Source organism: Protopterus annectens, chromosome 2.part2 (genome assembly GCF_019279795.1).
Source record: "Protopterus annectens isolate FY-2018-M chromosome 2.part2, PAN1.0, whole genome shotgun sequence".
Classification (NCBI taxonomy): Eukaryota; Metazoa; Chordata; order Ceratodontiformes; family Protopteridae; genus Protopterus; species Protopterus annectens.
The window spans coordinates 403,910,861-403,934,265 of record NC_056730.1 but is presented as its reverse complement, the minus strand read 5'-3'; the positions used below and the strand labels follow the sequence as shown (position 1 = coordinate 403,934,265).

The following is a 23,405-nucleotide window of genomic DNA, read 5'->3' as shown; positions in this document are numbered from 1 at the left end:
GGCCTATTCTCGACCTGTCCGCTCTGAACACATATCTCATTGTTCCAAAATTCAAAATGCTGACCCTACAGCAACTTCTTCTCATGCTGGGCAAGGAGTCTTGTCTGGTGACTCTAGATCTCAAGGAGGCATACCTGCACGTCCCTATACGACCAGATTGCAGAAGATACCTCAGATTTCTTGCAGGATCAGAGCATTATCAATTCTCAGCATTGCCCTTTGGCTTATCTACTGCGCCCAGAGTATTCCCGAAATGCCTGGCATCAGTAATTGCTCATTGCAGGCTTCAGGGAATACAGATTTATTCATACCTGGACGACTGCCTAATACAAGCGGACAACAAGGACAAATTAACAAAAGATTTGGAAAAGGTTATACAACTGCTACAAGCCCTGGGATACACAGTCAACATGAAAAAGTCAAGGCTGGTACCATCCTAAAGGATAACATTCTTGGGTGCAGAACTGGACACATCAAATCAGATGGCATTTCTCACAGCAGAAAAACAAAAGCAACTACCACTCTATTTCATGGCATTAACAACACAGATCCAGCTTACAGCAAGGAAAGTCCTGCAAGCCCTGGGTTACCTGGCATCCTGCATAATATTGATTCCGCATGCCAGGCTGCATATGAGAAAGTTGCAATGGTACCTAAGGAATGTATGGTCTCAACACAAGCACAGTCTAGAAGACCAGATTCCAATAATTCCATGCCTGAAGCAAGAATTCCTGTGGTGGGCTCAGGCCTGTCAAACCGAGGTCTGCCTTTCCACAAACCTCATCCAAACCAGACCATCACCACGGACGCCTCAGACCTAGGCTGGGGGGCACACATGGTGGACAAGTGTATACAAGGCCTATGGACACAAGACCAGCTGAATCTACACATAAATCAAAAGGAGATGCTGGCAGTGAAACAGGCAATCCAGACATTCAGACCTTTTCTTCAACAGGGTCACTTGCTGATAAGGACGGACAACACCACAGTCATGTGGTATATCAACAAACAGGGAGGTACACACTCATACTCTCTATGCCGGATAGCAGTGGACCTGTGGAATATGGCCCTGAGCCTCAACATTCAACTCCAGGCCAAGTTTGTGCTAGGAAAAGAAAATTCACTAGCAGACACCTTAAGCAGAACTACCACGGATGCCCACGAATGGATGCTGCATCCAGACATCTTCAAAACCATTGCAAAGAAATGGGGACTACCAGAAATAGACCTGTTCGCATCCCCATACAACCACCAATTGAGGAAATTCTGCACAAGCACATACCACCCACTTGCTTGGAAGGTGGACTCCCTATCCTTCAGTTGGGAAAACCTGACAGCATATGCATTCCCACCTCTTCCTTTGATGCACAAAGTCCTACTGAAGATCAAAGAAGATCACCCAAGGATAATCCTGATAGCTCCAGACTGGCCGAGGCAGCATTGGTACCCGCTACTGAGGAGTATGTCTCCGACACACGCATGGCCTCTACCTCTATGTCCTTTACTTCTAACACAGAACAACTACAGGATCCTACATCCAAACTTGAAAACACTACAGCTAGCTGCTTGGAATATTACATAAAACAAAATAACCCAGATTTATCTCAGAGGGTTAAAGACATTATCCTGGAGGCTCGCAGACCCTCCACAAGGAAGACTTATTCAGCCAAATGGAAAAGATACCTCATTTGGAGTGCAGCAAAAGGAGAAAATGTATCATTAGCAAACATAGCTAACATCCTGGAATACTTAGCAGAACTCTTCCACAATGGCCTGTCTTACTCCTCCATTAAGATTCATGCATCAGCAATTTCAGCAGAATACAACATGGATCCTCCAGTCTTCTCTCATCCTCTACTCAGGCAGTTTCTGAGAGGAATTAAAAATGTAAAACCTCCAAGGAAGCCACCTTTGCCTACATGGGACCTTAACTTTGTGCTAGAAAAGTTAACACTTCCCCCTTTTGAGCCAGCAGCTACAGCAGAATTACAGTTCTTATCTTGGAAAACTGCTTTCCTGCTTGCAATCACTTCAGCAAGAAGGGTTTCTGAATTACAGGCATTAATGGCAGTACAGCCCTTCCTTATCTTCCATCAGGATAGAGTGTCCTTGAGAACTAACCCTACTTTTATGCCAAAAGTGGTCTCCAGAGTATCATTGAACCAAGCAATCCACCTACCAACATTCTTCCCCAACCCACAGAACAGGGGGGAAAGACTACTGCATACCTTGGATGTGCACAGGCAATTACGCTACTATCTGGACAGAACTAAGACCAACAGAAAAACTGACCAGCTTCTGGTAGCATATGCAACAGGAATGCAGGAAAAAGCAATTTCAAAACAGACAATCTCAGAATGGATAGGAAATTGCATTAGATTTTGTTACTCTTTTCATGGAAAGACAACTCCAGAAAACATCAGACCTCACTCCACAAGGGCTACGGCCACTACTACAGCTTTCCTACGAGGAGTGGCTACCAAAGACATTTTAGAAGCTGCTACTTGGAGCTCCGTGCATACATTTGCCAAGCATTATAATCTTCCTTTATACTCCAGAACCCGAGCAGGTTTTGCAACTGCTGTTTTGCAAGGGATCTTAACTACACCATCATTATCTTAGTGCCTCCTCCCCCAGTTTGGCTTTGGTATTCTACCCATATGTTAGGACTGCAGATGCATCCTTGAAGGACATAGTACAGTTTTGTACCTACCATAAATGTAGATGTCCGAGAGGTATGCATCTGCAGTCAGGATTACCCGCCCTCCTTCCCCTCTGTGGTACTCCTAGGGTATTTGCCCATCTTGTAGCTAGCTGGGGGAATCTATTATGGTGTATTTGTTTGTATATATGTATATACATTCTTATATTGTTTGCTCTCTACTGTTTGGAATCATTTGCATTTATCCAAATTTAGCCTTCCTAGAGGGCACCTGGCATCTGGGGCAAGAAACACTGAGGAAAATGGCATTGGCTGATGCCTTTATACCCAATACACGGCAGCTATGACGTCGGGTGAAGTGCGACATCAGCCGAGGCCAGACCCAGACTTTGGAATCCGGCCGACCGAAGGGCTGCCTGAGGCAGGACAAACCCATATGTTAGGACTGCAGATGCATACCTCTCGGACATCTACATTTATGGTAGGTACAAAACTGTACTTTATATAAACCCTAGAGTTTTGCCCAGGACTGCTCTAGTGACTGACATCCTTCCCTCCCCAAGGCAAAAGGGGAAACTAGTTTTAAAGAACATCACCTTAGGGGCAGAGGTAGACTACATAATCAAGGGTTTTGAGGTCCTTTTACCAAGAAACCCTTCCAGTGCTCGTGAATCGGTGCCTTACTGCTGCATTCTATAAACAGTCCCGGGGACTGCGTTTATCTGTACACCTGCTTGCCTGGCAAGCCATCACTAAAGACTCTTGGATGCAGAAAATAATCACCAGAGGCTAATTTATTCCCTTTGCCTTCCAACAAACAGGAGAAAATTACTGATGTTCCACTCAGAGGAAATTGGCAGCAGTGTTAATTCCTTTTCCAGCAGCTTTGAAACTGTTCAGGAGGACCCACCAGATCAACGATCCACAGTCTATTCAAGATGCTTTGATTCTGAAAAAGACTGGGGACCTCAGGTGCGTTTTGGACCTACATCACTTCAGTTTGTGAAACAAAGTTCTGGATGGACAACGTTCAGTCCATTCTGCCCCTTCTGCGAAAGCATGACTAGATGTGCTCAATAGACGGTCAGGATGACTACTATCTTAACAGGATAGCATGAGAATCTAGAAGGTTTGTACATTTTTGGCTGGGAGCCAGTCACTTCCACCTCAGAGCACTTCCCTTGGTGTATTGGCATCATATCTAAGGCTGCAAGGGTTCCTTGTGTTCTCCTACCTAGACAACTGGTTCCTCACCACCCCCACCAAGGATCTGCTTATTCAGTCCAAGGACGTCTTGCTCTAATTAGATCACCACTTGGAGATTACTGTGAATGTAAACTAAAGCCAGCTGGCACTAACCCAGACAGTAGAATTCATAGGGTGCTAACTGGACATCTCAAATTGCCAAGCTTCCAGTTTGAGTACTCTACCTCAGTCGCCAAGCTTCCAAGGTCCTCTCCTCTTCAAATTCATCAGCAAGACATACTTCAACTACTGGGATCAATGGCTGACTACATCCCTTATGCTGTTCCTCAGGCAAGGTTTTATTTGAAGGTACTGAAAGGAACCCTTCCTATCTAATGACCAGCGATGTATCAATCCATACAGTTTCCAATCCGTTTCATGCCAATATGCAGTCGTCACATCCATTGGTGCTCGACTTCCCCACTGTGGCCACTGACCCCTTCTTTCTGTGGTGGGAAGACATTTTGAAGAGACGACTGTTCAAGGCATGTGGAAGACAGCAGAGGTCAGGTTTCACATTCTGTTGGAGAAGAGGTCAGTCGTAGTGTCACAGGCCTTGCAGGATTCCCTCCCCAGGAGTGTTGTATCCATTGAGATGGACAAACATGGCTGTGATCTGTTATATCTACAAGCAAGAGAGAACCTATTATGTCAGGAAGCTGCAAGGGTGTGACAAGGGGTGGTGTTCCAAATATTTTCTGGTGGTAACACATATCTAGGGATCTCCAGTGTTTTTCGGACAAGTTGAGTAGAGTCGTCCTACCCTCACAAGTGCCCCTTTAATCAGTCAGTAACGACTGATTTCAGTTGCTGGGGCCAGCCATGCTGCAACCTCTTCATATTCCATTTGAATAAGTGCAGCAACTACTTTTCTCTGATCCCACAAGAAGGATAATAACCAAGGGTGCTGTGGTTTACAGTTTAGCTCCAATATTTCCTGTATAAAATACCCTTTCTCCTCCTAACCAAGTTTCTTCACAAAGCCATTCAGTGCATTGCAACATTGATTCTCATTGCTCCTGTCTTGCACAGTCAGCTCCGGTTTCACTTCCTTTGGCCTCACTTGAAACACCCTCCCTGGGTACTGGACCCTCTTTTAGGTATTCTGTCTTACCTGTCTGGTCAGCCATGTTGAGATTTAAAAGCAATGAAAACTGCACAGTTTCCTCAATTCCAGGGATGTCAGGCTTTGAGTCAGTAATTCACATTTTGCCTTCACAAAAAAACAAATGCTAGAAAGCTTTACAAAAATAAGTGGAAAAAGTTTGCTATCTGAGCTTCTTCAAAGGGTTTGGGTCCTTTCTCAGCACCTTTACAATATTTTTCTGGATTTTTGATGAGGTTATTTCAGCAATGTGCTAGCTTTTCTGCCATTAATCTGCGGTTAACTGCTATATCCAGTTTCATGTGGAAGAAAACCAAAACTCCTTTGTGTCCTTTACTCTCTAAAGCTTAAAGGAAGCATTCCTTCTCACACTTCCCTATCTGGGCTCCAGTTCATTCTTCCAACATTACATTATTGCTTCAGGCTTTAACTCTGACCTTTTGAAATCTCTACTTTGGAAAACTCATTGTCTGGTAGCCAGTTTGAGTTACAAACATTATCTTGCAAACCTCTTTACCTGATACTTTGGAAGAAACTTCAGTTAAGTTCAAAAAGTGGCCTCAGAAGCTGCTCTTAACCAATTTAATCAGTTCTCTTCCCAAAGCTTTCCAGTAAAAAAGAATATACCTTGCACTTGATGAATGTTCACTGCCAGTTAAGATTCTACCTGCGTTCTACCAAGAATTTTAAGAAAACTAACCATTTTCTTTCCTTTTCAAAAACCAAATTGAGACATTCTGTTTCAAGTCACCTTGTCCAAGTGCTTTCTGATTGTGTTACTTGTGCATATAATAAAGAAAAGTGTCTCTCTCACCCTCACAAGTCAAGGTCATTCAGTCAGAGAAGTTGCAGCTTTTACAGCCTATTTCACCAGAGTACCTGTAGATGATATTGGTTCTGCCGCTACTTGGTCTACTGTTCACACCTTTTTTTTTTTTTCATAAGCTGGATATGCAGTCTAGGTCTTGTGCATTCTTTGGCTTCACCATCCTTCTAATTATCCTTCCAGCACACCACCCTGGAGTATTAGTAGCTGAGGAAATTGTCCCATCCATTGAGTTGGATGAGCAACTTTGGTTGGCAAAGTTATGCACATATAATGTTAGATCCATGTTGCCTTCCATCCAGCTCAACCTTCCCTCCTCCTGTCGTCCTTACCTAAATTGACATCCAGTGGCTGCCGACTGAGTGCATTGGACCTGGCAAGGGCCTTGTCTAGTGTTCAGCTTTGGGCTGTTTTCTTATTCCTCTCACAATTTATCATGCTATCATTTAGCACCTTTAGGAGAGGTATAAGGTACAAGTGGGCAAACTTGATTTTGAGGTATTGTAGGGACAGGAGAGAATTATGGGTAGAGGAAGAGCTTGAGTCCTGGATAAGAGACTGAAAAAGGTACCAGTAAACTGGAGGGAAAAAGGCAAGGTAGATCTAGCATTATGGTAAGTACATAATTTTGTTTCTATTAACTTTGTGAATTACAGCAGTACATAAACGATGTTCGTGTTTCACTGTTGCAGTCATTACACTTGGGTTATCCTGCTGGCAGGCTAGCCGCAGTCAGCCCGAATTCCAAAGTCCTGGTCCGGCGTCTGTTGCTGTCGCCTCTTCCCTGACGTCAGTGCGCCAGGGGTGTAAAAGATGCAGCCGACGCAATTTTCTCCAATCTTTCTTGCCGCGCGGTGCCCGAAGCAAAAGCAGTTCGCAAGTACCGTTCGGCCGACTCCTGAGATTTTCAAAATCGAATTTCAGATCCGAAGTCTTCAGTAAAGCTAAGTACCCTGTTGGGGAAACATTTTTCTTGCTCCAGACCTATGTCAGAAAAAGTTAACAATTGTATTTCTTGTGGGAAGCAAATACCTCATAAGGATTTTCATTCTTACTGTATTCCTTGCCTAGGCCCTGATCACTACGTTGCTAGCTGTTGGTTTTGTGCTAGATTTAACCAACGCACTATTAAGCATCGGTATGATTTTGCCTTTCAGTACTTTGGCCGAAGGTTTAATTATATAATGCCGTCAGAACAGCAGACGACCGGAGTTTATAAAAAGTGCAAGGAAAAGGACAGGCATCCGAGGTCCAAAACCGACGAGGCCTCCGCTAGGCCAGTCGCCGGTTCTCAGTGAGGTACTTTCACAGCCCCTGACACCCGCTACCTCAGAGCCACAGTCCGCTTCCGACTCCCACGTGGAGACAACTAGGCCTGTGGATACTCAAGGTATTGGACACTGTGAAACTATTCCCTCAGATGGGTCCGGAGCTGCTGAGCAGGCATCGGCTTCTGTGGGTGTTTTCAGACCTAAACAGTTATATGTCAAGCCAATCTCAGCTTCCAAGGCAAAGACTAAAACAGCTTTAAAGACAAGGAAACAAGTACAACATTCTCCTGGATGGACTTCCATGCCTAAGAAACAGATGCTTAAAATGGCCAAAGACCTAATTTGATCTGGAGTTCCCATCCCCCTCCTGATAAGAGGCCTAGGCAAGACCCAGAATATGATTCTTCTGATCAGGTTTCCATTTCCTCTGAGTCCTCTTCAGAACAGGGATACTCTCTTCCTCCCTATGAGGATTCTGATGCTGAAGAATCTTTTCCTTCAGCCTCTCCTCCTGAGGATTACTCTTGGGGAAACCCTGCATACCATGGGGGAGCATTTTCACTGGGAGAGCCAAGATTACTCAGAATCTAAGAAAAAGCTCAGAGACTTTTTACTGCCTCAGCACAGACCTCTTGCTATTTCACCTGTTCTAGACATTGTAGATGATGTATTTTCAGAGTCCGGCTTGTCTCCTGACTCTCTGCCCCCTGCACCTGTTAAGCCAGACAGATACTACAGAGTTCCAGATTCTCATAAATTTCTATATAAAAACCCTGCTGCTGACCCAGAAACTATATCTCAGGGTCCCAAAGGGGTCAAGGGTTCCACTGCAAAAAATCCTGTCCCCTCTGATAGGGATTCTAGGGCACTGGACAGATGGGGGGAAAAAGTTAACACTTCTGCTACCTTGGCTGTAAGTTTCATATACTTAAATATCAGCAATACTTAATGTCACTGCTAAAACGGAAAATGTTGACAAATTCTGAATGTTCTGAAAACAAGGAAATGCAGGATTTATTGCATGCAGCTGAACAAGTGGGAAAGCATACTTTGCAATGAGGTTTTGATTCACTGGAGGCCTCTTGCAGGGTTGCTGTTAAAGGTTCTGTCATTAGAAGGCATGCTTGGTTAAAGGAACATAATCTGCCTGATCATGTTAAAGCAAAATTATTGGATGCTCCATTACAGCATGATACTTTGCTTGGTGTTAAGGCATAAGAGGTGTGGAAGAAAATGGAGGATAAAGCGAAATCTATGCAGACAGTAAAGGCTTTCTTAAAGGTATAGCCACCCAGATTTAGCAGGAACTGGCCTTCTAAGAATTGGTCCTTTCCAGTGTCACAGGCCACAAAGAGGCAGATACAGACGCCCTAGACGCAGATCCCAACCCCAAGGCTCATACAGGCCTAAACAATGGGGTGCTTCTACCTCCAAAAGTGGAGAAGACAAATCACAGCCAGATAGGAAACAGCGCCAATGATTTTCCTCTGCCAATGCCAAGCACTTATCTTTTGGCAGCACCCTTAGGGGGAAAACTAACACTTTTTTCACAAAATTGGCACATAATCACCCAGGGCAAATGGGTCTTGAATATAGTCTCTCAGGGCTACAGGTTCCACTTTCACACCCTTCCAAAGACAAAAGGTATGCCAGACCTGCCACACAATCAATGGGCAGAGGCACAAAAGCAAGTTTCGTCTCTCATGGACATGAGGGCTATTCAGTGAGTACCACAGCAAGAGCAGGGACAAGGATTTTACAAGACTTTTCTTGGTACCCGGAAAGGACAAAGCCTGGAGACCAGTACTGGACCTGTCTATTCTAAACACTTTTCTGGACGTTCCAAAATTCAGAATGTTGACTCTGCAGCAGCTTCTGCCCATGCTGGGCAAGAAGGCTTGGCTTGTAACTTTGGACCTCAAAGAGGCATGCCTGCATGTCCCCATCAGACAATCTTGCAGAAGATACCTCAGATTCATAGCTGGCTCAATGCACTACCAATTCTCTGCCCTGCCCTTTGGCTTATCTACTGTGCCTAGGGTCTTCACAAAATGCCTGGCACCAGTAGTTGCATTTTGCAGACAGAGGAATATCCCTACTTGGATGACTGCCTTATTCAAGCAGAGAAAAAAGACATTCTACTGAAGCATCTGGTGTTGGTAAAAAGATTACTAATTTGCCTAGAGTACACAGTAAATGAAAAGAAATCAAAACTAGTACCCTCTCAAGAGATGATATTCCTGGGTGCAAGCTTAAATACAACTGCCCAGATGGCTTATCTCATGCCAGACAAAAGATGGCAACAAAGACCCAGTTATTTGCAAGAAAAATTCTGCATGCTTTGGGCTACATGGCATCCTGCATTTTGCTAATTCCATATGCAAGACTGCATATGAGGAAGCTACAATGGTATCTAAAAAGTGTTTGGACTCGACATTGCCACAGCCTGGAAACATTAATTACCCTCATTCCCTGTCTGCAACAGGAAATTCGATGGTGGGCACAGGCCTGTCACCACAACAAGGGACAGCCATTCACTTTACCCACAGCCAGGCAGACACTAACAACAGATGCATCAGATTATGCCTGGGGGGCCCACATGGCAGGAAAATGTATTTGGGGCACATGGCCCGCAAGCCAAATGCATCTTCATATCAATCAAAAAGAGATGCTAGCTGTTCAGAATGCCCTGACAGCCTTCAAGGATCTACTTCATCCAGGACAACTGCTGATAAAGACGGACAATACTACAGTCATGTGGTACATATGCAAGGAGGCACACATTCCTACCCCCCCCCCCCCCCCTCTGCAGACAAACCATGACTTTGTGGAACACAGCATTGACTTATCAAGTACACCTGCAAGCACATTTCCTGCCAGGAAAAACAAATACTCTGGCAGATGAACTAAGCAGAAACCTCATGGACCCTCACGAGTGGAAACTAGACCCACAAGTCTTCAGCATGATAACAAGGAAATGGGGATGCCCAGACATAGATCTGTTTGCCTCCCCTCACAACTGCCAACTACAGAGATTCTGCACAATGACTTATCACAAACAAGCATGGAAAGTGGATGCTCTGTCATTCAGCTGGAAAACCCTTACAGTATATGCCTTTCCTCCACTGCCTGTCCTCCCCAAGGTACTCCTAAAGGTCAGACAAGAGAAGCCAAAAATGATACTGATTGCTCCAGACTGGCCACGCCAGCACTGGTATCCAATCCTAAAGAGCTTGTCTCAAGGCCCAGCCTGGACATTACCTGCAATTCCTCATCTATTGACCCAACAAAACAATCAGATCTTGCACAGCCAACTCAGAACACTAAATCTGGCTGCATGGCGGATAATATAGCCACACAGAACACACCTTTCTCTAAAGCAGTTATGGATGTTATTTTGGAGGCCAGGAGGCCCAGCACCAGAAAATCTTATGCAGAAAAATGGAAGAGATTCTGTGCTTGGTACCAGGCACAAGGAATTGACACGCTTGTACCAAATATTCCTCAGATTTTACAATACCTATCTGAGATGCAGGACAAAGGCCTATCCTTCTCATCAATTAAGATCCATGCCTCTGCCATTTCAGCTCATTACAATACGGACCCACTTATTTTTTCACATCCACTGCTAAGGCAGTACCTCAGAGGGGCCAAAAACATAAGACCTCCAAAGAGAGCACCAATACCTACATGGGACCTCAGTTTTGTTTTGGAAAAGCTCACACTGCCTCCTTTTGAGCCAGCCAATACAGCTGAGATAAAATTCTTATCATGGAAAACAGCTCTGCTCCTAGCAATAACTTCAGCAAGAAGAGTCTCAGAGTTACAGGCATTGATGGCTGTGGAACCTTTAATTATTTTTCATCCGGACAGGGTTTCTCTAAGGACAAACCCAACATTTATGCCTAAGGTAGTGTCCAGTGTGGCTCTTAACCAAACCATTCATTTGCCTACATTTTATCCAAACCCACAGAATAAAGGGGCGAGACTTCTGTATTCTTTGGACATACATAGACAGCTACGCTTCTACTTGGACAAAACTAAAGCTTTCAGAAATTCTGAGCAACTTTTAGTGGCATATGCTGCAGGATCGCAAGGAAAGGCTATTTCAAAGCAGACTATTTCAAAATGGATAGGCCACTGTATTCGTTTCTGCTATTCACAACATGGCAAATCAGTGCCTAAGGGCATTAGGCTACATTGAACCAGAGCAGCATCCACTTCAGCAGCCTTCCTCAGAGGAGTACCAACCAAGGATATTTTGGAAGCTGCACCTTGTACTTCAGTGCACACTTTTACAAAGCACTACCACTTAACTCTGTACTCTAAATCCAGAGCAGACTTTGCCACTGCAGTTCTGCAGGGCCTCATAGCCACTCCTAATTCTGTTTAGGCCCAGCCACCCAACCTAAGGTTTGGGATTCAACCCAAGTGTAATGACTGCAACAGTGAAACACAAACATAGTACAGTTGTGTACCTACCATAAATGTAGATGTTTGAGTGTATTCACTGTTGCAGTCCAGGTTGCCCTCCCACCATCCCCCTTTCATTGCTGGGACGGACTTCTCTATTCTATACAACCTATGTGGTGTATTTGCTTGTAGATGAAGGTAATGTTTGTTACTGTATGCTTTTTTATAAGAATTTTAGCCTACCCTTTTGGGGGCACCTGATATATCTGGGGCAAGAAAAACTGGAGAAAATGGTGTCTGCTGCATCTTTTATACCCCTGGCGCACTGATGTCAGGGAAGAGATGACAGCAACCAACGCTGGACCACGACTTTGGAATTTGGGCCGAATGCGGGTAGCCTGCCAGCAGGATAACCCAAGTGTAATGACTGCAACAGTGAATACACTCGAACATCTACATATATGGTGTAGGGTACACAACTGTACTTTTCTTGGTTTGATAGTTTTTCCTCTTATCTTTGTATTTGTCCAGAAATCTTAAAATAAGTTGAAAGGGTATACGGACATCTGTTCAACAGTTCTAAGTGCTTTACCAACTTTCAGTTTTGGTAAAACACTTCACTCTGCTATAGTTTATTTTTTTTCTTCCTGCCTTAGTTTACAAGAAAAGATCTGATGATGTCAGTCTTCATTCTTTTTCAACTGTTGGGTCTAAGTTCCTGACCCTCAGAACAGTCTCTGCTGTTATATCAAGCTCGTGCCAGCCAAATGCTCTCAAGCCAAGGCTACTCATAATGCCTCTCTTCCCTTCCCCTCAGATCTTGTTTGCCGCGTAGAAAATCGGACACATCAGCCATGCTCTCGCCCAAGTGCTAAATTTTTTTTATATACGTTTCTGTATTTCTAATCCTCTCTAATTCTTTAATTGTTGCCTCTCCTTGATGGTTGTTGTTACTTCTGTGTTTTCTGGTGTGAGCGAGAAATATTGCCTTCTTCCTTACCTTGTTGGTAGAATCTTATTTAACATTGTTGTTATAGACCCCTCCCTTCCCTTTTACCACTGGTAAATTCTTAAAATATCATCATTGGTATTCCCTTCTCTTCTCCCTTTACCCTTTTTACGGGTATGTTTTTTACCTACCATTGTTGGTACAGTATATATGTGTGTGTATGTGTGTATGTATAGGTGTGCATGTGTGAGTTTTGTGTCTGGGTGTGTGCCCTCTTTTATTTTTGAAAGATGGCTAAAACAGAAAGGAACCACATGGTTCAAGCAATGCGAGGAATGTGGCAGGAAGATGCCCAACTTGGATGGGCATCTTTCATGTGTTTGTTTCGGGTTGCTACATTTGGAAGTACAACCGCCATGTGAACTCTGCAGTGGTTTCAATCTCGAACCTTTGCCGAGAGGCGAAAACCTTCTCTTCAAAGGGCTGCTAAAGTGCCCTTTTGTTGAGGCTTTGTCTGAGGCGGAGATATCCAATTCTCCCAAAAAAAAAAAAAAAAAAAAGTCAAAAGGAGTCGTTCAGTTCCTGCATCTCCTAAATCACTTGAATCACAGCCTGCTAAGGGCCAGGTGCCGACTCCTCCCTCAGAACTGAGGTCCAAAATACCAAAATCGACACCAACTACTACTGGTCCGGCACCGAGGCCCGTCACATCTCCCATGGTGCCGAAGACTGCTGAAACTACAAAAATTCCTATGGCACCAACTTTATCATCAGTGCCAATGACCCTCTTGGCACCAACAATAGTTTCCCTTGCATCCTCCCCTGCAAAGCAAGTTATTGGTCAACCGACCACGGTGCAGAAGGTTGAGAGTATACCCAGGAATAGGTACTCCCCATCTATAGACCCCTTCTTGGGTCAGCAATTAAGCCCCTTCATTGAAAGACCAGAATCGGCTTTTGGGATGTCTGTCCATTCCACCAGGAGCCTTGCAGAGCTTGATGTAACCAGATTAGTGCATCAGCTCTTGACGGCCAGAGGTCTCCCTGCCCCATCTAGGACTTCTCGCCCATCTGGAGCAGCGGTTTACTCCAAAGGCTCCCACTTATCTTCCTCCTTCAAGTTCTTCGAAGTCTTGGAGCCCTCAATTTCAACGTTCCTAGTGCCAACTACTTCGGTGCTGATGGTAGACCTCACTATGGCTCCGGAACAGACTCTGTGGTCGGTGGCTTCGCTGGAGCTGACCCACGGGACCCTGACTTGGCTGTCGACTCCAGGATCCCTGGATCGACTCATTTATTTTCCACTGTGCTGCTTACAGTTCTTGGTGCCCTGGCAGTTTCGAGTCCTCTCATGGCTCCTACTCTGGAGGTGGGCTTGTTGTAGCAGGGTGTGGCCCCAGTTCTGAGGTTGTCTTTCTCTGTTCTGGGCTCCCATCCCTCTTTGGGTGGGCCTGCCTTCCAAATTATGGAGAGAGCCCTGGCCTCTGCAGGCTCACAGCTGGCACCATCCCAATCTGAGTGTCACATCTATGTATTCTCTGAATTGCAGCTGTCACAATCTGCTACACTGGGGCAGCGGGCACAAAAGCAGCAAGACACCCTATTTGGAGGGTCCCCTCTCTGCGGAGGCCTCCTTTGATCTTACCCCTGAGGAACCACCCAGTAAGAGAATGTGCAAGAGGAAGCACCTGGATTCTCTAGAAGAATCAGTCAGAGGATACAGATTTTGATGCAGGGGAAGGGTTCCCTTGATCACCTCCTGAAGATGTCTCCTTCGAGACATCCTGGAAATTTTGAAACAGAGGGGTGATTGGAAGTCCGCAATCTCATCCTCTGAGGAATCTGTTTTCTTGCAGGCTTTTTGTGCCTGCCTTTCTACTTCTTGGGTGACCTCACCTGCTGATGAACTGGTCAAACCCATCACGCAGTGTGTGAGAAAGGCCTCTGATACTATAGAGCCAATTCCCCGGAGAGTGGACAAAATTATTTCTGCGCCAGAGGATCAGCCTCATTGGGCAAAAGGTCTAGCAGTAGATGCCATGGTGGTGGAGGCTGCTACAAAGAAGAAACTTGCTGAGGAGAGTCCAACTGTCCATCTTCCTAACAGAGAGTCCAGGAAGATGGATAGATTCAGGAAGTGGGTCTTTGCTTCATCGACCTTCGCCATATGGTCCTTGTATTTTTTGGCACATTTTATGCGACTCCAAAGGGATCTGATAACCGAGCTTTCAGAAACCTTAGCAGGAGCAGTGTCTGAGGTCCATAATAAGGTTGCCTCTCAGCTTGCCACCCTGGAGTCCATCTCCAGCTCGTCCATGCGGCTTATTGCACATACAGCTGAAGGGACTTCCAGGGCAGTGGGTACAGACGTTGCCATTAGGCGTCATGCCTGGATGCACTTGTGTGACTTTGCAGACCCCTTCAAGTCTTCCTTTATCAACGCTCCTGTTGGTTTGTCCCTTTTTGGCCCAAAAGTCAGAGACAGAGACATATTAGCCAGTTGTGAGAAGGACTGAAAGACCCTTTCTGCTGTGGGTGTGCATTTTTCCACTCCTCAACGACCTTATTCCAGGAATCGGAGGAGTGGAAAGATGTGGTTCAGAAAGTCCCAAGGGCCTTTTCGGGTCACACATGGCAAGTATTCCTCCCGTGGCAGAGGGGGGAACTCTTTTGGAAGATGCCCCTCCTGTGGCAGAGGGGGCCTACATAACCAGGGTTCCAGGGATTTTTTATCTGGGCAACTCGACCAGCGTTCCTGAGTAGCTGCCCGATTGCTTACCTCTGGAGGGAGTCGGGGGAAGATTTTCTCTGCACCAAGCAGCCTGGCACACAATAACATCAGATTCTTGGGTGCAGACAGTAATTACCAGAGGTTACCATATCCCCTTCAATCTTTATCCCCGACCACAAAGACGAATCTCCGATGTTCCACCCGGTCAGAGGGATATAGCAGCACTCAAAATCCAGAAGCTGCTTCAAAAGAGAGTCATCCAGACAGTCCCACCAGACCAAATAGGATCCAGATTTTACTCTAGCTTCCTTTTAGTGTCAAAAAAGACGGGACTGGAGGCCAATCTTAGACTCAGTGTACTGAACAGGTTTGTTCAACAGGCAGAATTCTGGATGGTCACGGTTCAGTCTGTTTTTCCATTTCTAGAGAAAGACTATTGGATGTGCTCCATAGGTCTTCAGGATGCATATTACCACATAAAAATGGACAAACACTCCAGAAGATGCCACCGCTTCCGACTAGGAGCCAGTCATTACCAATTTTGAGCACTGCCCTTTGGTCTTACCACAGCCCCCAGGGAGTTCAAATGCATGACAGTAGTAGCAGCAGCTCACTTAAGGCTATAGGAATTCCATGTGTTTCCATATTTAGACTGGCTCTTCACCGTCCCCACCAGGTATCTTCTGCTTTCTGCCTTGGACTCTATTCTAAGGCTTGCAGAGTTCTTGGGCATCTCGATCAACAAGGAAAAAGTCAAAACTATCCCTCGCACAGGACATAGAATTCATCGGAGCAAGACTAAACACAAGATCCTGCATGGCGGATCTTCCTCTTCACAGACTGGAAAGGTTGAGGTTACAACTACAAGTGATAATCTCTCAAGGCAAAGTTCCAGCCCATCAAGTCTTACAGCTCCTTTGGTCCATGGCAGTGGCTATCACCTTAGTTCCTCTGCCGAGAAGCCACGTGAGGTTACTTCAGTGGCTTTTGGTATCACAGTGGTCAGTTTTAACTCATTCAGTGTCTCACCCAGTCCGAATAACCAACCAGTGCAAGTAGGACTTATATTGGTGGATGAAACCAGAAGAAAAGTTACTGAGCCGCCCCTTTTCCTCCTATCAGCCCAAGGCCATAGTGGCCACAGATGCATCTCTGATAGGGTGGGACGGGGCGGCATTTTCAGGGAAAGACGGTCCAAGGCACTTGGTCCCCTACAGAGGCCAGTTTGCATGTCAGTGTCCTAGAACTGAGGGCACTGCTCTTAGCGTTGCAAGCATTCCAATCTCCCATCCCTTCAGGGACAATTGCTATTCAGTCGGAGAAACATGTCAGTAGTCTGGTACATCAACAAACAGGAGGGAACCAGATCCTACCGTCTTTGTCGGGAAGCCCTAAGAGTTTGGCAATGGGTGATGGCTTCCAACCACTTTCTAGTAACAATGCACATTCTGGGGAGATCCAATGTGATTACGGACAAACTGAACAGATGCATACTACTGCCTCACGAGTGGTCTCTCAATCCCAATGTTACAGTGAAGATTTTTCACCAGTGGGGTCAGCCTTGCTGAGATCTGTTTGCCTCTATTACAAACCACAAATGCAGCACCTACTTTGCCCTGGTCCCCCCTCTGGGGGAGGGTCCCCGAGATATACTCTTCTTCATGAATGGCCCCCTGGGACTTCTGTATGCCTTTCCACCAATTCCCCAATTTCTGAAGAAAGCCCAACGGTTGAGAAGCAGAGAGATTCTCATTGCACCTTATTGGCCCCGTCAAGTTTGGTTTCCCTTTCTCTGGCCTCACTTACTTCTCCATCCATGGATTCTGGATCCAACCCCAGACCTGTTGTCTCATACACAAGGCCTGATCCATCCCAGCCTACAAACTTTCATGCTGATAGCTTGGTTTCTCCACTTCCAATAATTGCCAGGCAAAATAACTATCTTCCCCAGTACAAAAGATACTTCAGACTTCTCATAAAACATCCACCAGAAAATTTTATCTTAGCAAATGGAAGAGATTTGCACATTGGTCTGATGAAAAGGGTATTGTTCCTTTTTCAGCCTCGATCAACAAGGTCTTGGAATATTTATCCACCTTATTTGGGATCCTGTACTTCTATTACTAGAGTCCATTTAGCTGCCATTTCAAATTTCCATAATGCTTTTGACGACCCACCATCTCTGCGAAACTTTTCTTAAGGGCACTTTGCATTTGAAACCACCTTTCAAAAGAGCCCATTGTACCTTGGAATTTAACGCTGGTCTTGCAAAGTTTGGTCCAGCAGCCACTTGTGATGTCAAATTTTTATCTTGGGAAAACTATTTCTGGTAGCTGTCACATCAGCCAGGAGAATCTCGGAATTGCAGGCTGTGTGTAAAATACCTGTACATCACTTTTCACAGTGTGTCACTCAGAACTAATCCCTCCTTTTTGCCTAAAGTAGTGTCAGATTTCAGTATTAAAATTTCTCAAACAAGGGAGAATATTGTTTTTATTTGTTGGATGTACACAGACAATTACATTTTTACTTGGGTAGAACAAAATCTTATAGAAAATCAGACCACTTGTTCCTGTCCTTTTCGGGTCCTACACTGGGCAAACCATTCTCAAAAGTTACTGTCAAAATAGTTGAGGGATTGCATACTTTTATTTATAAACAAAATAAGCTGGATTTGAAAGTTAGGGCGCATCTAACCAGATCTGTTTCCACTTCAGTAGCCTTTCATTCCAGAGCTTCTATGGGTGACATGTGCAGCTGCAACTTGGGGTACTCCCCATACCTTTGTCACTCATAAATTGGATACGGTCTCCAGGGAAAGAGCATCATTTGGCTCTGTGGTACTCAGAAATATCCTTCGCTTGGGCCTCCCAGGTCAAAAGTAGCTAGTGACTCTGTCCCAACAGTCAAGAATGAATGAACATCGACAACATCAGATAAAGAAGTTATATTCGTACCATAACGTTCCATCTGTGTTGTCAAACTTCATTCATTCTTGACATCCCACCCACATTCCCCTCCTAAGACTCTTGGAGGTTCATAACTATTCCTGGGATCCTAGTAATGTTGTTGCTCAGACAAAGCTTCCATGTTTTTTCTACTCTGTGGGCAAACTCGGTCTGAGGGGAAGGGAAAGAGGCATTATGGGTAGCCTTGGCTTGAGAGTTTCTGGCTGGCACGAGCTTGATGTAACTGCTGAGTCTGTTCTGAGGGTCAGAATCAAGATACAACAGTCAAGAATGAATGAAGATCGACAACACAGATGGAACGTTATGGTAAGAAGACTTTTTTCATGGAAGTGTGGAGGTTTAGTAGTAAGTGCAGATATCCTTTATTAATTTGTTGTCTTAGTGACTTACTGTGCTGCCTTGAATATTACATTGTATTCTGCACCAGATTTCAGTACTGATAACATGCCTACACATTATTATATCATCTGAAGGTGGTCCAGATGACAGATTCCATAAATAATTGGACAGCTGTTCAGTAAAAAAAAAAAAAAATCACAAAACTTTATTAAGCTTAATACATATAGTTTCAGTGAAGTAACTAAAATATGCATATTTTAGCATCAGAAATCCAACTCTACATGATAACATACAGCAAAAAGAAATGGGAGAGAAGTAACCTTTGCACATGATCTTTAAAAATGTACTTGATCCCCCTGTACTGGATTATCTTGTCATACACTAGCCCCATACCGTTCAACTGTCCAGATTTTTACCTCATATTATTGGTCTGCTCCTCAAAATTTGTGATATTCTGACATCACTGGGGATTGAAGTCACTTTGCCCCCCCAGATATTTTTGGTTTTGTCCACATTTTTTGTGCTGAGAAGTTGAGAGGCATGACTCTCCCTGTACCAGAATTCACTGCCCTTTCCAATGGCCTGCCTTTGGGCCAAGTTTTAATCTGTATCCCACACTGTAACATACACGGATTTACCACAGATTCGTGTAATACTATTAAATCTGCTTCATTTGCTTATTTTGAACCTTATCTTGCTTTTCAGAATGTTTAGTTTAGATTTTTGTAATGTCACTGGAATTTTCAAACTAGTTAAGTGCCCGATTTCTTTTAAATATTTAAAATGTTCACAGCATAAGTTAAGATACTGTAATTATGTAATGTTCGAATGATTTATGTATGTTTTTTCCGTCCTTTTTGTAGAGATAAAGAAACTTGAAGATCAGTACAATGAGATAGAAATTCCCAACGAAGACAGTGTGGTCACCTATTATAAGATTCGGCAGCAGCTTGCTAAGCTTGGTAAAGAAATAGAGGAGTACATTCACAAACCTAAGTATTGTCTTCCATTCCTACAGCCAGGCAGATTGGTCAAGGTATTTATAAATGTTTTTATTGTTCATGTATAGTTTTTCTAGTTTGTATTAGTTAATATTTTTGAAATTAAGGTTTTGCTTTAGTGCTACAAATTCTATTAAGTCATTACAGTTCATTGATTTGTTCTTTATAAATTACTAACAAAACAAGCTACCTTTATTTGATGTTCGTTTACAGATTAGTGACTGCCAATCCTAGACCTTTGAGATGGTGTTTTTTTCTGTGCTGTAGTATTTGTTCTTTGTTGTATTGAGTAATTTCAGCTTTACTTATGTCTGAGTCCAGTCTTGGTAGAAAAGGAGCTCATAAAGATATTCACGTAAATGTTTTGTTTTGGGCTTGAATGTGGCCAAGGACTGTTAGTAATGTATAGACTTTCAGTATTCTAATTTTAGAAGACTAAATGCTAACTGACAGAGACTAAATTCTTTGGAGAAGTTAGCTAAAAAAATGCAGGGTCCAACCAGAGAAATCAGAAGGAAAAAAGTATATCTAAGAGAGGGTGGAAACTGTGAAGTGAATTTTTTTCATCCATGGGTTTGAATATTTCTGCATCAGCTCTCTTCATCACTTGAGGCTTGCTTGCATATCCACCCTGCTGACTCATACTAACTAGAAAGAGTACTTGGTCTTTGTAGTGTCTGGCAAGTGTCTTATGACTAAAGGTATCAAAGAATACAAACCATTGCATACTTGAGTCACAGGTTCCCAAAGAAAAACATGAGTTTAATTGTAAACTTTGACAAGTTGTCAATCTGAGGCATTCATTCATCAAAGGAATACCTTGCCAAGGTTGACTACAGAAGGATGGCTGAAGAAATTTTTGCCACTTCAGTAATAAAGGCCTAGAATATATGTTGGGGTACTTTGGGGTGGACCGACCTAGCTCTGACGTTGGGTTAGGCCATTGCTACATTTAAGGAGTCTTTCTCCTCTTTTGTCCGATGAGGAAGAAATCCTGATGTCCTGACTGAATCACTTGCAGTATTCTTAAAAGATGGGTTGTAAAGCATTGATATCTGGCTGGGGTACCAAAGCTTTACCTTCCTAGAGTGTACATCTAGATAATGACCTCGGCTCATAGGCATCGGGGTATAAACTTGGGTGTACATACAAGATCTTCAAACTGTTTTGCCGCCAGCCCGAGCACAGGTTGTTGCACCCAGCAGACTGTGATTGTTTGCTCACTCAGTGCAATAGTTTCACTTGTTGGATCTGGTAAATGGAGGCTCATGCCTTCTAAACTTTTGACTGTTTTGCTAATTGTTGTTGGATACTGTGAAGGAGGGGGGTGTTAGTGAGGTAGACAAGTTTATCTATAAAGACTTGCGCATTAAGTGACTCGACCATAAGTCCTCCATTTGTCAGTTGTTTCTTCCCAAAACTTTACGATCTGGGCTATCCACACTAAATACCTTCCTCAGGACCCAACATCTGAAGTGATTGGCCAACTCCAGCATGTCAGAAGGTCTGGATGTCAGACTCATAGGTTCATAGGTAGGTACTAGGCTATCGGCCCTGGGGCCTATACAAGCCCAGCCAAAAAGGTATTCTGGCTTTTGCCACTCAAGAAAATTATTTTCCTGTGCCACTGTCGAGCAGAGCCACAGAGGTGATCCCCAGGGTGAATTTCCTATTTCCCATCCAATCATCAAGATTTTTCTTGAAGAGTGCTAATGAGGAGCTTTGTTTGATATAGATAGGTAGTTTATTCCAGAGTATGGGAAGTCTCTGGGACAGGAATCTATCCCTCCGGCATGTTCTGTTTATTGTGGTGACAAGGATTAAGTCCCTAGATCATGTAGCTCAGAGGGATTGGGATTTCTTTAAGTGGAGCATGTCCAGCAGCTCTGGGTTTGACATAGCTTTGTATGTTAGGCAGACATCACCTCTGAGTAGGCGATATGCGACGGAGTAAAGCTGGAGTTTTTAGAGACTGTCTGCGTAGGGCATCTGTTTGAGGCCAGTAATCCTCTTTGTGAGGTATTTCTGCGGCCTTTCCAGTTGTTGTAGATGTCTTGTGAGGTACATACCAAAAGGGGCGTTGTACTCTATAATGGGTCTGAGTGATGAGTAGAGGGGAACAATGACCTCTTTTTTCTGGATGAGAAACCTTTTGTGATGAGGTGTGCCACGTAGAAGGATTTCCTGACTACTGTGGCGATGTGATTATCAAGGGAGAGACTACTTTCCACCTGTGTCCCAAGGTCTCATCACACTTTCGGTGTTAAGTATACTACCACCTATGTTGTGGTTCCTGGGTGCAGAGTTTTTACCAAAGGGGATGACAGTGCACTTTTTGGCATTGAGCTTGAGGCCATGGCTTTGACACCAGGCATCTGTCTCAGTGAGGCCCTTTTTTTAGGATGTCCACATTGTTAGGAGTTTCGGTTATGGCTCCTAGTTTGCAGTCATCTGTGAACCTCGTTAGCCGAAGACCTTTTGTGTTAGCCTGTACTTCAGAGTAGTAGATACCAAACAGGAGAGGACCCAGGACTGAACCCTGTGGTACTCCACTTGTCACTGGTCTGAAGTCGGATTTGGAGTCTGCTACTTTCACAGTGTGGGTTCTGTCAGTGAGCCAGTTGGCAATCCGTCTTGTGACATAGGGATTTATACCTCGTTTAGTGAGTTTATCTATAATTCCAGAGTGGGAGATGGTGTCGAAAGCCTTGGCAAGATCTAGATGGGCTGTCTACGGCTTTGTTGACTGCTTTAAAGAAGTCTGTCAGATTTAGGAGACATGATCTGCCTTTTACAAACCCGAACTGGGTGGGATCCAGAGTTTGGAGATTACCAATGTCTTTGTTTATAAGTTCCATGATGGTACGTTCCATGGCCTTGCAGACCAGGTTCGTCAGGCCCTGCCAAAGAAAAAAAACTTAAGACCTAGAGAGGATTCTCCTGCTGGCATTTTAGAACTGGATGTACCCACTGGGGCGGTCAAACTCATGGTACGTCAGTTTTCTCACAAGCCCTCTACCACAACCCCTCCTGAAGCTGGTACAGCTCCTAAAATCTTGTAGAAGACTTTGTCCTACAACGAACCACGACTTATTATCTCAGAGGACCTTTGAGGAATCCCTTTGATCCTTGTGTTGGAAGAGATTCCTGGTTCTCTGGTAGAAATGTGCGAAGGCTCAGAACCACTTAAGCTGTTTCAGGCGAACGCCACCTTTAAGAAGAAAAAGCAAAAACTTGCACCCAGTGTCCCCTTCTACATCCAGGGAGAAGGAATGGATTGAATTTTTTTTAAAGTTATTCAAGGCAGTCATGTTTCTAAAGCCACCTTCCTTTGTGACTCTGCCTTCTCTGGCAACACCACACAAAACAGGCCTTGGATTCTTCCTCCTTTGTGGGAACTGACAGATTCTGATCTTTCTTTCAACTACTCTTCCTAATTACACTCTCCAGAATAGATATCCGTAGATGAGGGAGGCTCACTCTCTCCAGATCCCCCTTGGAAGAGGTCTGCTCTGTAGAAACCAAACCTTTTAGAATGGCAATCCAGACAGATGTTTGATGTACAAATGTTATACTACAACTTATTAGAAATGGGCACTCCTGCTCCTCCTCCATTTCCCCCAGTGCTAGTGCTTACCTGATTGCATTTCAAGCCAACTTTGACACCAGATTCTCAGCCTCTTGCTCCAAAAAAGACCAGATAGGTTCAACAAACTTCTTTATGAATTAATGTGCTTCCGCAAAAATCCTGTGACAAGCCAGCTGCAGCTTCCCTGACCTCAGACAACCATCCAAGTTGCTCTTGCACTAATGGTCTCCCCAGTGATGAGGACAAGTGAAGCAGTGGGCAGGTGGAGTACGAAAGTGTGCAGTTCTTTTTTCTCTCAGAGCTAT

General features: G+C 44.3%; 1 protein-coding gene across 1 annotated transcript in view; it reads left to right on the top strand.

The window, feature by feature from the left end:
• MTREX (Mtr4 exosome RNA helicase) overlaps positions 1–23,405 on the top strand; it is a 1,888,266-nt gene that overhangs the window by 1,088,492 nt on the left and 776,369 nt on the right. The window contains exon 17 of the mRNA XM_044063928.1: positions 19,374–19,546. Within this exon, the coding sequence (XP_043919863.1) occupies positions 19,374–19,546 (173 nt within the window). The remainder of the gene's footprint in view (positions 1–19,373; positions 19,547–23,405) is intronic.